General features: G+C 54.3%; 1 protein-coding gene across 1 annotated transcript in view; it reads left to right on the plus strand.

Moving 5' to 3' along the window:
• The window catches only part of RASGRF1 (Ras protein specific guanine nucleotide releasing factor 1), a 106,943-nt gene that overhangs the window by 46,255 nt on the left and 46,031 nt on the right, over positions 1-14,657 (plus strand). The window contains exons 6-11 of the mRNA XM_068538117.1: positions 624-703; positions 3,230-3,423; positions 3,895-4,004; positions 7,768-7,886; positions 9,685-9,845; positions 13,613-13,676. Of these exons, the coding sequence (XP_068394218.1) occupies positions 624-703; positions 3,230-3,423; positions 3,895-4,004; positions 7,768-7,886; positions 9,685-9,845; positions 13,613-13,676 (728 nt within the window). The remainder of the gene's footprint in view (positions 1-623; positions 704-3,229; positions 3,424-3,894; positions 4,005-7,767; positions 7,887-9,684; positions 9,846-13,612; positions 13,677-14,657) is intronic.

Here is a 14,657-nt window from a genome sequence, read left to right on the forward strand (position 1 = left end):
GGGTTCTCAGGGCATTTCAAACTCCCCTGGGGTCAGGGAGCCCCGTGCCCCCCAGGCCCACCGTGAACATGGGGTCCCAGGCCCCCATCGGCCTCCTGTGCCTCACAGCTCAGGGCCGCCTCTGCGCCCACCCAGCACCTTCCACCCCCTGCCCTTGCCCTGAGAGTGTGCGACCCCAGGCTGGGGGTTTGCCTTCAGGACACAAACTCCTGGGAGAGGGGACAGCACCCAATGACAGAGCCAGTGGGGACTTGAGGGGCCCAGGGAAGCCAGCAGCCGGAGTGCCCCCTCCTCGGCCGGCTTCATGGGCATTTGACTGCATGCTTAGAAAAACCGTGCTTAATTTGAGGCTCTGCTGTCACCATCCTGAAATTCTTAATCATTTGTTAACAAGGGGCCGGCATGTTGGTTTTGCATTAGGCCCCACAGACTGTAGGGTCCATCCCACTGATGGGGTTTCTCGTAAGGTCTCACCTGAGAAGGTTTGCTGCTATAGTCCCACAGGCAGTGACAGCCCCTGTCCTCCCCCCTGGGGCCCCTCAGCTCTACTGAACTTGGTGGGAGGGGACACCTGGAAGGAGAGGAACTCCTGGCCGGAGCTTACCCTGTGCTTTCTCTTCCAGTGAGACCATCATGTTTTTGCACCAGATCTTTTACCAAGGCCTGAAGGCCCGCATCTCCAGCTGGCCCACTCTGGTCCTCGGTGAGTAGCAGCCCTGGCAGAGGTCTCCTGCCCCTCCGCCCCCATCCTGAGAAGTCCCTGTGCAGGGGCCACACCTCCAGGCTGGTGGCACTTTTGTCCTTCCCGAATATAACAGAGTGGCCCCTTAAAAACTCACAGAATCCCTCAGAGGAAGCATAAGAGGAAAGAGAAGTTGGCAAAAGCTACATTTCTAGGAGGAAGTGATATATTTTTAGTTTCTTATCTGCTTTTCCCTTTTAAAAATAATATATAGGTACCCATTTGAGAAAATCTGAGAATCCAGAAAAGTAGGAAACATTTAAAAATATCAACGTTTCTGCCTCCCAAAGATAACTACTGTAAACACTTCGGTGTGTTTCCTTCCAATTTTTTTTCCTATGCATAGATCTTGGGTGTTTTTTTTTTTCCATTTTACATAATTGCAAACATACTGAATATAGAATTTGAATCTTGCTGTGGGTTTTTCTTTTTTTTTTTACTTAACATAATTGCATAAGTGTTTTCTCAAGCTGAAAGTATGCTTTTTGATGGCTGTATAATGTTCCAGTGCCCTGTGAATCTGCCACCATCTATGTAGCCATCTCCCTTCGTCAACTCTTAAAGTTGTTCTACCTTTTTGCTACTAAAAATAATCATCCCTGCATGTGAAGTTGTCTCCATATTAGAGAGTATTCCCCTGAGACAGGTGTCCAGAAGTAGAATTACTGAAACAATGGGGATGGACTCCCCGCTGTGTACACATCGTCACATTGCTCTCCAAGCCCTCACTCCTGTGAGTGATGTACAGGAGTGCGTCCCACATCCCGCCCCTCCCACACTGGGTACCATCTTCCTTTCACTTAATTCAATAGGAGAAGGTGAGTGTTGGTGTCACTTCCACTATGGGGTCGAGGGAACAGGCTCAGGGAGGTGAAAGGACAGCTGAGGCTGAAAAGGCTCCTCTGCCCATGGGCCAGGAGACTTCCAGGGGGAGTGGCACCATTTTGTTTTTCTCCAAGGTCAAAATAAGAAGCAGCCCTAGAAAGACAAGGGCTGCACTTTCTGTAGTCATACAGCTGAAGAGGTTGTCCACTGGGTAGTTGGATGCCCTACGTAAGAGCTCCCACTTAGAGTTTGTTCCAAGGAAAGCTTGTCTTTCTTTTTTTTATTTTATTTTATTGACGCATGGTTGATTTACAATGTTGTGTTAATTTCTGCTGTATAGCAAAGTGATTCAGTTATACATATATATACATTCTTTTTTTTAATATTCTTTTCCATTACGGTTTATCATAAGATACTGAATATAGTTCTCTGTGCTATACAGTAGGACCTTGTTGTTTATCCGTTCTATATATAAAAGCTTACATCTGCTGACCCCAACCTCCTCTTCATCCCTCCCCCACCTCCCCTCCCCCTTGGCAACCAGAATTCTGTCCTCTATGTCTGTGAGTCTGTTTCTCTTTCGTAGATAAGTTCATTTGTGTCGTGTTTTAGATTCCACATATAAGTGATATCATATGGTATTTGTCTACTCTTTCTGACTTACTTCACTTTGTATGATCATTTCTAGTTGCATTGTCTTTCTTTTTAATGGGGTTAGTAAGCAGAGGTTTTAGAGGGTCCATCCTATCCCATCAAGTGTTGAAAGGCTGGTTTGAGCTCTTGGGAGCTAGAAGGACAGGATGTTAGATACCTAGGAGGTTGAGACAGACGGGGGGTTGAGCAGGGGGTCCACCTCACTGAGCCAGGGGCTGCAGAGCTGGGGAGGTCTGGAAGGACAGGGACAGAGGGACAAAGGGACCAACAGGTGAAGGGATAGAGACTCGGGAAAGCATATCATGGGGTGGAAAGCGCTGCAATGGGGGAGTTGGAAAACCTGGTTCCAGGCCAGCTCCTGACTCACCTTGTGACCTCTGACAGGTCACAGTCACAGGTGGGACACACTGGGATGGAGGCCCCTGGGGACCCCTCAGCATAACAGCCTGGCAGAGCCAGGGCACTGGGGGGAGTGGACGACACAGCAGTTACAATAGAAGCCTCAGCCAACCCCAGGGAAGCTCGGGAACTGAGGTGGCCCTTCAGGGACATCCCCCATCGAGGCAGGGGCTGGCCTTCACACCCCGACCTGGACCTGTCATTGGGCCCCAGCTTGTGCAAGGCAGCTTCCTTCAGCTGGGAGCAGTTCCCAGCAAGGGAGAACGCAGCTGAGAGCCCCCCGCACTGGTGAGAGCTGGGGAACAAGTGCCTGGGTCCAGAAGGGGGTCCGGGGGGCACACCGCAGCACCCTCTTTACCTCCTTTCTCTGACCTCCGGTACACAGGTGTCAGACTAGACAGGGCTCCATCTCAAAAACCTGTGAATCTGCTGTGGTCTCAATGCCTGGGGCCACCCTGTCTGGCCTAGGAGAGGGCAGTGGTGCCAGAGTCATCTCCGAAGGCAGGGGTCTCTCTGGGATGGGGCTTTGAGCCGCGCCCCGACCTCCCCGGGTGGGGCTGGGGGAGCTGAGGGCGCCCCCGCTGCCCGCTGAGTCCCGCCTCCTTCCAGCCGACCTGTTCGACATCCTGCTGCCCATGCTCAACATCTACCAGGAGTTCGTCCGCAACCACCAGTACAGCCTGCAGATCCTGGCGCACTGCAAGCAGAACCGCGACTTCGACAAGCTGCTGAAGCACTACGAGGCCAAGCCCGACTGCGAGGAGAGGACGCTGGAGACCTTCCTCACCTACCCCATGTTCCAGGTGCGCCCGCCCCGTCTGCCAGGGCGCATGCGCGGGGAGGGCTGCGGCTGACTGGGGGCAGGGGCGCACAGTGCCGAGCGCCACGGCCCTGCAAACCCCCGGTTGCCTGGAGAACGAACGGGGTTAGGACCCTCCCCCGACCCTGGCTGGTGGTGGCCGTGCAGGAAGTGAGGGGCAGGTCCTGCCTTCTGCGGGGCAGAACCTCAAGCTCTGGGCTCTCGTCCCAGATAAGACCCTGGAAGAGCCTCCAAGTTAAGAGAGTCTGGGATCAGAAGTGCAGTGGGTGTCCTTCCTCAGCCCCGCTCGTGGGGGTCCTCGGAGCTGAGAGCCCCCTTCTCTGCCCACCCTGCCCCCCCCCATCTGTCTACCCTGCTCTGCCTCTCCGTCTCTCTCTTGCTTCATTGCTGTGTCTCTCTCCCTGCCTCTGTCTCTCTGGCCCTCTGGTCCTGTCCCCGCCGCTCCCCACTGCAGATCCCCAGGTACATCCTGACGCTGCACGAGCTCCTGGCCCACACCCCTCACGAGCACGTGGAACGCAACAGCCTGGACTACGCCAAGTCCAAGCTGGAGGAGCTGTCCAGGTGAGCCCCGCTGGGGTCCCACACCGGTGGGCAGGCCCAGGCTGAGGGTGCCCCCACCCGGGGTTTGCCGAGCCCCAGATGGGAAAAGCTCGTGCTCCGGTTAGGATTCCGGGGTGGGGGGGGACCCACAGCTTGTCCCACCTGGAAGCCGGGTCCCCAGGAGCAGAGCAGTCTGAGGGGTTTACAGCTCCAGCCCAGGTGGGCACCCAGTGAGATGGGATGGGGGGTACGCTGTCCCTGGCACAGATGGGGTCCGAGAAAGGGCCCTGGGCACTTAGTGGGCCCATCTCCCAGGTCAGGCATCTGCCCAGGACTCGCAGGCACTCTCTGCCCATTTCCTCGGTTCTCCAGTGTCCATGTGTCAAAACCGGTGGCTTTAGGAGCCCCAGGGGGTCCTGGGTGTCGGGCTTTCATGTGCCTCAGGCTCCGTTCAGCAGCAGGCAGTGTCCGCTGGTGGACAGGCCATGGTTGGGCCACCGTCAGAGGCCGCAGCCCCCCTAGTCGAGGCCCTCCCGTGTCCTCCTTCACTCCCCGAAGCCCAGGGAACTTCCTCGCTGCACGGGCAGGAGCAGAAGGACGGGGGGAGGCACGGCCACAGCCCAGGCAGCAGGGGGCGTGGCCACACCAGGGGGTGGCCGTGGAGGTGAGAAGGTTCAGGCTCTGGAGTTTTCTGAAGGTGGAACCTCCACGAGTTTCTGATGGACGAGAGGTGAGGAGAGAGAGAAAATGAGAGTCGAGGATGATTCCAGAGTTTTCTGCCGAGCAGCCAGAAGGATGGCATTGCCGTTGTGCAAGATGGAGAAGGCGCCAGAGGGGCAGGTTTGGAGGGAGAGTCTTCCTCGCTGCGTTGGAGTTTTACTGGGGGTGTGTTGGACCTGAGATGGACAACGGCGGTGGAAATGACAAAAAGGGAGTCGGTGTTTGAGTCTGGAGTTCAGGGAGCCAAGATATACCAGATCGTCAGCTCGGAGATGGTACTTAGAGTCACAAGGCTGGTGAGATCACCAAGGGAGTGAGTTTAGGTGGGAATGAGGTATGAACCAAGGGCTGAGCCTGGGGCCTCCACCGGTGCAGGCCAAGAGGTGAGAAGGGGCCTTGTGGTCAGAGATAGGCGGCCAGGATCTGCAAAGGAGGATGGGTCTGCAGGGTGTGGGGTTCAGCCCTCAGCCCTGCCTGGCGCCCTGCCGACCACTCAGAGCCCTACAAAAGCTGCCCATGTCCAACGAATGGCAGCCGGTGAGGCCATGGCTCCCGGCTGGACAGAGGGAGGACCAGGCTGGACCAGGGCAGGGCACAGGCCCCAGAGCGGAGGATTAAGGAGGAGATGTAAGCAGGGCATGATTGCAGACTAACAAAACCATCATGGGTCGTGGACCCCAGTTCTCTCATGCCCCAGGGAGCCAGATCCCACGTACTCTTCCCCAAGCAGAAGACTTGGGACCCCCTTGAGGCTGTGAGTTCCTCGATACCACGGGATGCCCTGTCCCAGTGCAGGCAGGTGTGCAGGCAGGACCCCAATCCCCTCCCCTGCCCACCCCGGGTCCTGGGTATGCAGCCTGCTTTTCTTTTGTCCCCCTGATCACCTGCACCTGGCCCTGAACCCAGCCCGAGCAGCACAGAAGAGGGTTTTCCCGTCACGTGACAACAGCCTTTTCTTCCTCCTGGCGCCCTCCCCTGGGGCCTGAGGAAAGCTCCAGCCCTGACAGGAAGCCAGCAACCAAGCCCTCCCTGGCAGTGTTCAGAACCCTGCACCCCTCTCCCCTCGGGACTGGCTGTCTCCTACCTCTGGCCTTTGTCCCACTTTGTCCCCGGAACCCCTAACTCCTGGGCTCACTGATAACCCAGGTCCTCACTTCCGGTTCCCCCAGGAGCCTCAGGCCCCGGAACCCCGGGCTGCCTTCCTGGAGCCCCGCCCAGCACCCCCAGCTGCGCGTGCAGTGTCAGCCCCTCCAGCACAAATCCCAGCCTGGGGCCACTGACCCTGAGCAGCTGAAGTTTATCCATGTCTAACAGCAAAACTAGTTTTGCTACCTTGGAATCACCCCCTTATTTTTTAGCAAATCTAGCCTCAGCAAAGTCCCCACCCTCATCAAGACAGAGGGTCCTGATTGCCTTGGACTACTTCCAAAAATAAATCCCTATCCATGGAACTGCAGATGCCCTGAAAGGTGCCTCCCTGTCCCATGTCTTCTCCAGAAGAAGGCTAAGGCCTGGGCTTCTGAGAAAAGCATCACTTGGGCCCGGGTGGGAGGAGGGGCATGGGGGTGGAGAACCGAGGCTCCTAAAGCAGAGACCCCATCTTGATGCCCCAGTCTGATACCCAGAATAAGTAACGAGTTACAGTATACCACCTTTTTTTTTTTACAATACGATTTTTGAAGCCCTGATAATGGCAATGATCACCACCCTTTATTCCAGCCCCTGTCATGTGCCAGGCATGAGGTCAGCCCATGAAATGCATTATTTTCCATCCTCACCCCAACAGTCTACAGATGGGGAAAGTAAGGATTAGAGGGGTTGAGTAATTTGTTCAACATCGTGTTGATTCCACTAATCACAGCTCCAGCTCCACCAGTGTCATCTCTCATTGTTGGGGGGTTTAAACTGGATAATGGCTGTGAGAGAACTTTGTAAGCCACACACACATTAATCAGCTCTCTTAGTGGTCTCAATTGTGGAATTTCATGCATCAGCAGACAAATAGGAGGCTTTGTGCTTTCCTTAGAGTAGGTGGGGTACTTTTTCCAGACCCCCTCCAAAAAAAAAAAAAAAACATGATTCACTACTTTCCTAAGACTCCTGAGACCCATCCAGGGTCTTAGCAAAGTTGGCAGTTCACACCTACCTTTTCCCACCAACGCTCTTTAAAAAACAAAAACAAAAACAGTTAAACAGTGCCACCTCCTGGAGAGGAGGGATGTTGCAGCAGTCAGAACAAGGACAAAAAGTTGTCTGTATTCTCAGATGAAGGGGCAAGCCGTGTCCTGCTTACTTCCCGGTCGTGCCAGAGCCTATAGAAGTAAACTGAAGTCAGTCTTCCCCTGAGCCAGCTGGATTGCCAGATGCTCCAGACATAAGCCATTCCAGAACCCAAACATTAAGGAAACAACCCTATAAAGAGTGTGCAGGGGGAAGAAACAGCAAGTACAAATTGCCCTGAGGCAGGAATGAGCTTGGTTTGTACTCTGGATGGAAATAAGGCCAATAGTGGGATGAGGGGCCGGGTAATGAACAAAGGATGTCCCCTCTACTGCCATCTTCCTCCCAGTTCTGCTGTCTCTCTTCCATGTGGTTCAGACTTTGTTTTTTAAGTTTATTTCAGCCTCGTAATCATTATTGGTAATCACGTGCCACTTTTTTTAAAGTTTTTATTTTATTTGTTTATTTATTTGGTTGGGTCTTAGTTGCAGCATGCATGTGGGATCTAGTTTCCCCACCAGGGATCGAACCCGGACCCCCTGCATTGGGAGCGTGGAGTCTTAACCACTGCGCCACCAGGGAAGTCCCCGGTTCAGACTTTTTAAAATCAGACAGACCTGCTTCTCAGCCTCCTTGGGCTGTCAGAGGATAAAATGAGATCACACCTGTAAAGTGCACACACACAACGGGCACTCAAGAGATGCGTGCTCTCTCCCCTTTCATGACAACAGGTTCCACCTGAGAATCCAGGCTTTCTTCCGAGGTCTAGCCAGAGACCCAGCATTCCCTCCACCCTGGGAGGTGGGGGCAGCCTGTCTCTGATTGTCATTTCCTGTCCCCGCAGGATAATGCACGACGAAGTAAGTGAAACAGAGAACATCCGGAAAAACCTGGCCATTGAGCGCATGATCATTGAAGGCTGTGAAATCCTCCTGGACACCAGCCAGACCTTTGTGAGACAAGGTATGGCCTGTGTGCTCTGCCTCTCCAACCCCCCGCCAGGTTGGCCCCAGCAGCGAGAGGCACGCGGCACTCAGGACACCACCAGTTGGTTGGGCTGCCGCGTGCCAAAACCTGCAAGCGTGATTGCAGAGTATTCCGGGCCTGCCGGGGGAATGCGACAGCTACATGTAGATGTCGGTATCTATAGATATCGATGCTGGTATTATTGGTTTTCACAGTTTCCTTCTCTCCAGATGTAAACATAATTCTTCCCAGATGGTCTTGGTTTGTCTATTGTACATCATAGTAAACATTGACATGTCCTTTTGGGGAGAGAATAGGGGGCGGAGGATGAGGACAGATTCCAATCGGCTCTATGAATCTCAAGCATTTTCAGGGTCTGAGATGGAGTTGACGTGGGTCAGTCCCTCTGTCCTTTGCTCGGCATCTTTCGCCTCTTGGGGGAGGCCGTGGTCCCAGTGGTCCTGGGTAGGGTTCCCTTCACCCTTGGGCCTCAGCTGACCTTGGGGACAGTTTTGAGGGTCACAGCCCTATTGAGAGGGGCAGGAGAGGCTCTCTGTGGCCCAGGGGACTGACTTCCAACTCGGGGATGTCAGAGCTGCGATGCCTTTCAGGTTCAGATTCCATGTCTTATGGGAAACTCAGCTTCTGCTCACGTGCCCTAGAGGTGACTTCACCTCAGGATGGACCTCCCGCCTTCCTTCCATCTAGTTGGAGTTCTCTGACTAGATGAAGAGCTTCCCAGCACCTCCTGCTGGCCTGTGCAGCTGCCTCTGGCCCCTGCTGCCCTTGGCCCGAGTATCCTCAATGTGGAATTTGTTCTGAGCCCCTGTGTGTGGTCCCTGTGTCCTTCCCACAGGCCCACCCTGGGACCTGCTGAGCCCAGAGCCAGCCTAGCCTGACTCCCAGCTCCCCCTGAGCTGTGCTGTGCCCAAGCTGGAGGTGGCCGGAAGAATGACCTCTCTTGGGGTCAGCAGTGTCCTCAAAGACCAGGAATCTGCTTCATCACCCTGAACCAAAGCCGTTCCTCCCCTCCCGAGGGGTGGGGCTGGACCTGGAGATCAGACAGGGGAACCCAGCAAGCCCTTTCTCATTTATTCAGTCGTACTGCCCACCACCAAGGACGCCTGCCCTATTCATGCCAGGCCAACTCAGGTCTCCAAGGGACGCCCAGAGAATAGACCCTGCGCCGCCCTCCAGAACTGACTGTGCAGGGGAGAGAGAGTCAGGATACAGGAAAGGGTTCCATGCAGTGATGAACGTGGGCAGGAGGCAGAATGGTGGCCCAGAGCAGGGCTGGGCAGTCAGGGAGGGCTTCCCGAAGAGGCGGCACTGGGCTCTGCAGCAGAGCGTGCTGTGACCAATCGGTCATGTCTGCAGTGGCTGCATGTGGCAGCAGGTGCCCAATGGATCTTGTTAATCCCTCTGGGCCAGAGCCAGCTCCCCGCTTGTTCAACCTCCTGCCACCCCCAGACCCCAGCCCAGCCCTGCATTCTCACCTCATGAGCCATGTCCTTTGGGGTTCCTTTGCTTTCCAAGGCCCTGGCCCTGGCTGGGAGGTCAAAGCTCCTGCATGGAGCTTCTCTCGTCATTCTGCACCCCCCAAACCCCACCACCCGGCCCTGAGGAGGGGCTGGAGGGAGGGTCCGAGGTGCGTGTTTGCTACCAGGAACTAGGATTGCCTTGTCCCACTGCCCTGGCTGCTGGCATCGCAGCCCCACCTGCAGCCTCAAAGCCAGGTCAGAGGCGGAGGGTCATTCCGGTAGATGCACTCAGGCTCTCTCTCCTCCATCCGCAGGATCCCTCATCCAGGTGCCCATGTCTGAAAAGGGCAAGATCACCAGGGGGCGCCTGGGGTCTCTGTCCCTAAAGAAAGAGGGCGAGCGACAGTGCTTCTTGTTTTCTAAGCATCTGATCATCTGTACCAGAGGCTCTGGTGGGAAGCTTCACCTGACCAAGGTAGGGACGGCGGGAGCGAAGCTGCTGGGTCAGACACCACCCTGACCCTAGGGGTCCCGACTGACCCTGACCGCGGGCCCAGGGTGGACCAGGGTGTCAGAGACGCGTGAGTGTGCACGCATGCGCCCCGGTCTGACTGGCGGCTTGGAATGAGAAGGCCACTGACGGATTTTCTACTGGAGAAATCGTGGGAAATGGGAAAGCGAGCACGAAGACCCCTCAAGGAGCCCCCAGAGTTGGGGGCTGGGGCGGAGGAGCCAGGGGGTCCAGACAAGCCCTTCAAAGGCCCGTGTACGTGTATCTGAGGGGCCGGGGAGGATGGTGGCACCTGGCTGAGGGAAGAGCAGCAGCCAGAGCCTTTGTCTCATTTCCAACCAAAAAGAGCTCAGACAGCGCCCCCTCTTGACGCCCTCGGGCACTCACTCTGCCAGCACAAGACTCTGCACCCCCGGCAGAATCTCCTGCTCCCCAGCACAGCACATGGCTTATCCCGCTGCTGTGAGCTCACGATCTGGTCCCACCTCTGTCTCTTACACATGTGTGACCCTGGAAACGTCCCACACCTGTCCACACCTCACCTCCTCATCTGCAAAACAGGGATGACTGTCCTCAGCAGAGGCGTGCACAGATGCAGGCAGGTGCCCGTAAATCTGCTCTGGGAAGTATGAAGCCCTTGCCTCTGTAAGCGACAGTCTCCCCGGCACTGTGTTCATCCCCGTGGAAGCTCACTTCTGGAGATTTTAAATCTAAATGCGCTGTGGCCTGGAAAGGGCCAGAAGGTGCCCTTAATTAAGCCAGAGCATCAGGGAAACCATTCTTCCAGACCCTGGATGCCTGGCCTGTAACCTCCTGCAGAGCTAATTGATCAAGCAGTGGCTTCAGGGAATATACTGCTTATGTTAACATGTCAACGCATTAGTTGGTCGGCTGCACAAGGGGAAATTAATTTACAAACACTGAAGACTCCAGTTTCAACCAAATTATATATCAAGGAAAGCCTTCATTATTTATTAGCTCTGGAGTTTCTCCTGGGAAGATCTCTGTCCAGGCTGGGGGGATGGTTCCCCCAGCAGGTGGGGGTCAGTAGGGGCAGGCTGAACTGGAGACTTCAAGACGGCCTTTTTAGTCTGAAAGCATGTGCTTTTACGTTTGTTAGTTTTATCTTATTTTGGTTTGGGGGGTTGTTTATATGTTTGTTTGAGTTTTAAAAGTCTCTTAGCATATTGGTAAAGAACATGGAATCTGAGAGCTACTCAAATTCTAGCCCTGCCACTTACCAGTGGGTGACCTCAACAAGCCTCAGTTTACCTACCTGCAAAATGGGAGTGAAGGGCTTCCCTGGTGGTGCAGTGGTTAAGAATCTGCCTGCCAATGCAGGGGACACGGGTTCAAGCCCTGGTCCGGGAAGATCCCACATGCCATGGAGCAACTAAGCCTGTGCGCCACAACAACTGAGCCTGCGGTCTAGAGCCCGTGAGCCACAAGTCCTGAGCCTGCATGCCACAACTACTGAAGCCCACGTGCCTAGAGCCCGTGCTCCACAACAGGAGAAGCCACCGCAATGAGAAGCCTGCACACTGCAACGAAGAGTAGCCCCCACTTGCCACAACTAGAGAAAGCCCATGCACAGCAACGAAGACCCAACACAGCCAAGAATAAAATAAATAAGATAAATAAATAAATTTATTTTTTTAAAAAATGGGAGTGAAAATACCTACTTCATGGGAATGCTATGAGGCTTAAGTGAGGACGTGGGTGCAAAACACATGGCCCCATGCATGGTACATAGTAAGTGCTCAATAGGCAATAGTCGTTGTCACTCTTAATTATGTAGTGTGAACTTGTAATAATAATAATAATAGCAAGCCTTTGCATGCTGATTACTATGAGCCAAGCACTAGCCCAAATACATCATGTATATTTAATTCATAGAACAACCCACTGAGGCAGATACTGTTACTTTCCCTATTGTATAAATAAGGGAACTGTGGCTTCTAGAAACAACCAGCAAGTGGCAGAGCGGGGATTTGAACCCAGGCAGTCTGGCTCCAGAGTCTGTGTTCTGAAACCAAAGCTAAAATTCAAACCACTTCTTGTTAAATACTCCCATTGGAAATCGAATGCCTTCAGTCCTCCTAAAAGGGACCTGCTACAACTCCACAAGATCTAAAACTACCGTAAGAATTTTTTGGGACTTAAAGTAAGAGAAGGTTAGAGCTAGATGGGCTTTGGAGATTGTCCAGCCCAGTGACATCAGTGATCAGGTTAAGGCCCAGCAAGACCTGGGGGGCTCCCCCAGGGCCACCAAAGAGCCAAACAAGAAGCAGAATGCAGGATTCAGGGGCCCACTCTTGATACTTTCTCCAGGTCCCCCTCTGCCTTCTAGGTGGCAGCCTGCCCTGCAGACATTTTCACGTATAGATTAGCCACCTGGCCAGGTTTCTGTTATCGTCAGTTATGTTATTTATCTGTTGCTGTGTAACAAATTTCCCCCAAATGGAGTGCCTTTTTTTTTTTTTTTTTTTTGGCTGCACCACACACAGCATGTGGGATCTTAGTTCCCGGACCAGGGATTGAACCCACGCCCCCTGCAGTGGAAGTGTGGAGCCTTAACCACTGGACCGCCAGGAAAGTCCCCTGGAGTTGCTTAAAACAAACATTTGTTGTCACAAACAGTTTCTGCACATTAGGAAGTCAGGACAACTTTGCTGTGTGGACATACGTGACTCAGGGTTTCTTATGAGGTTGCAGTCAAGATGGCAGCTGGGGCTGCAGTCATCTGAGGCTCGACTGGGGCCGGGATCCTTTTCCAGTGTGGCTCCCACACATGGCTGTTGGCAGGAGGCCTCGTCCCTCATCTGTAGCCCTCTCCTCATGACACGGCAGCTGGCCTCCCCCAGAACAAGTGGTCCAAGAAACAACAAGAGAGCAAGCAGGAGGCTGCAGACCCCAAAGCTGAACACCATCACTCCTGCTTTATTCTCTTAATGAGAAGCAAGTCACTAAGTCCAGTTAACACTCAAGAGGAAGGGAAGTAGCCTTCACCTTTTGAAGGACGGGGTATCAAAGAATTTGTGGACGTCCTTTACAACCAGCACAGTGGTGGTTACTTTTATTTCTCACTACAGGATCAAGGGATCTCACACCTAAAAGATGCTCAGACACTCAAGGATAAGAGGCGTTTTTCCAGATATTCCTAATAATTAAAAGCCAGCCACTGACCTTGAGCTGAGAACAGGCCCATGAGGCTCTTTCCAGACTCTGCCACTTACCTACGAGGTGACCTTGGGCAAGACGCTTAACTCCCTGATTTCATTTCTTCATCTGTAAAATCGGAATAACAATACCTGAGACAGGTCTGTAAAATGGTCCTGTTTCCCTATTGGTAACGTGCAGGGTTTAGCCTAAAATGAGGGAGTTCAAACTTCAGACTTAGGGCTACCAGATGATGCCTCAGAGCCACTGTAGGGCAAGAAAAGGCCGTGCAAGCCAGGTTCTAGCCCCTCCACCCCCAGCCCGACCTTGGCCCTCCTTTGGGGAAGGCGTCTCTGAGCAATCCCATTTGAGCCACTTCACTGGGCTTCCTATATGGAGATAAAGTTCTTCAACTTAAAAACCAAAATACCCGCTTGGCATGTAATGTCCACACACATACGTGCGTCGATGTGGGTGCTCACTTTTAGAGCCACTCCTCACCCTGATATTCTGGAACTCCGAAACTAGCACGTCTCTCGCCTTGATTCAAGGTGGCCCCTGCTCTTTTTCAGAACGGAGTCATATCCCTCATTGACTGCACTTTATTGGAGGAGCCAGAAAGCACGGAGGAAGAAGGTAAGTGTGCAAGTCACGTGCAAGCCTGTGTGTGCTCACACAGATGCACACACACTCACCCTGAAAGGTTGGGCCCGGGCATTGGTTTTTTTTCTTGGGAGGAAGGGAAGGATGCTGGACCCGGAGAGGCTGGTCCTGGGTCTTTAGAGAAGGAGCTCTCTGGCCCTGCAGGTGACAGCCTCCTCCCCCTTCCTGGCTCCTTCCAAGCTCCTTGGGTCCTGGACGCGGTGCCATGGGGTTTGGGGGTCACACTTCTCAGTGAGCACCCCTCCTTCACGCATCCGTGTGCTACATGCACGGTGGCTCACTGGGCCGCGAGGAAGAGGCCGGGGAGGAGCTGGGCCTATCTCTGTCCTCCAGTGGAAATGGGTGGGGTGTGCAGGGACACACGTGCCACCACCAGAGGGAGTGCAGGGGAAAGGTCCCCCGCAGTGGCGTTGGAGCGACCAGGACGGGAGGCAAGACTTGGGGAGAAGGGAGGAGCATGTGAGTGGGGCCCCAGCAAACCAGAAGGGGCTGGGCGGAGAGCTGGGGGAGGGTGGTGCCCAGGTGCTCGGAAAGCCGCCGTGTAGGGGTGTCCATGGGATTTCTCTCCCCGGGGAATCAGAATTGGGGGATGGGCTTATTATTTTAGGTGAAGGGGTGGGGTCACTACTGTCTCTTGATTGGACCAAAGTTGGTCCTCGTCTCCCTCCGTCACTGGCCCCTCAGCAAGGCTCTGGAGGCCCTCCCCTGGGGGTGCACCAACTGGACTCTCCATCTTTGCCCTTCCCCAGGTTGGGGCTCCTCGAAGCAGGGCTGTGTCTGAAGGACCCCAGATCCCAGTCCCGGCCTGGCTTGGGCTCGGGCTCAGGGTTTGCTGGGGGCTGGGGGCGTAGTCCACACACACACACACACACACACACACACACGTGCGCATGCGTGTGCCCTGGTCAGCCGCAGCGGGAGCTGGGCTCTGCCCCCTTCATGACCCTCCACCGA

Source organism: Eschrichtius robustus, chromosome 1 (genome assembly GCF_028021215.1).
Source record: "Eschrichtius robustus isolate mEscRob2 chromosome 1, mEscRob2.pri, whole genome shotgun sequence".
In the NCBI taxonomy this organism is placed as follows: Eukaryota; Metazoa; Chordata; class Mammalia; order Artiodactyla; family Eschrichtiidae; genus Eschrichtius; species Eschrichtius robustus.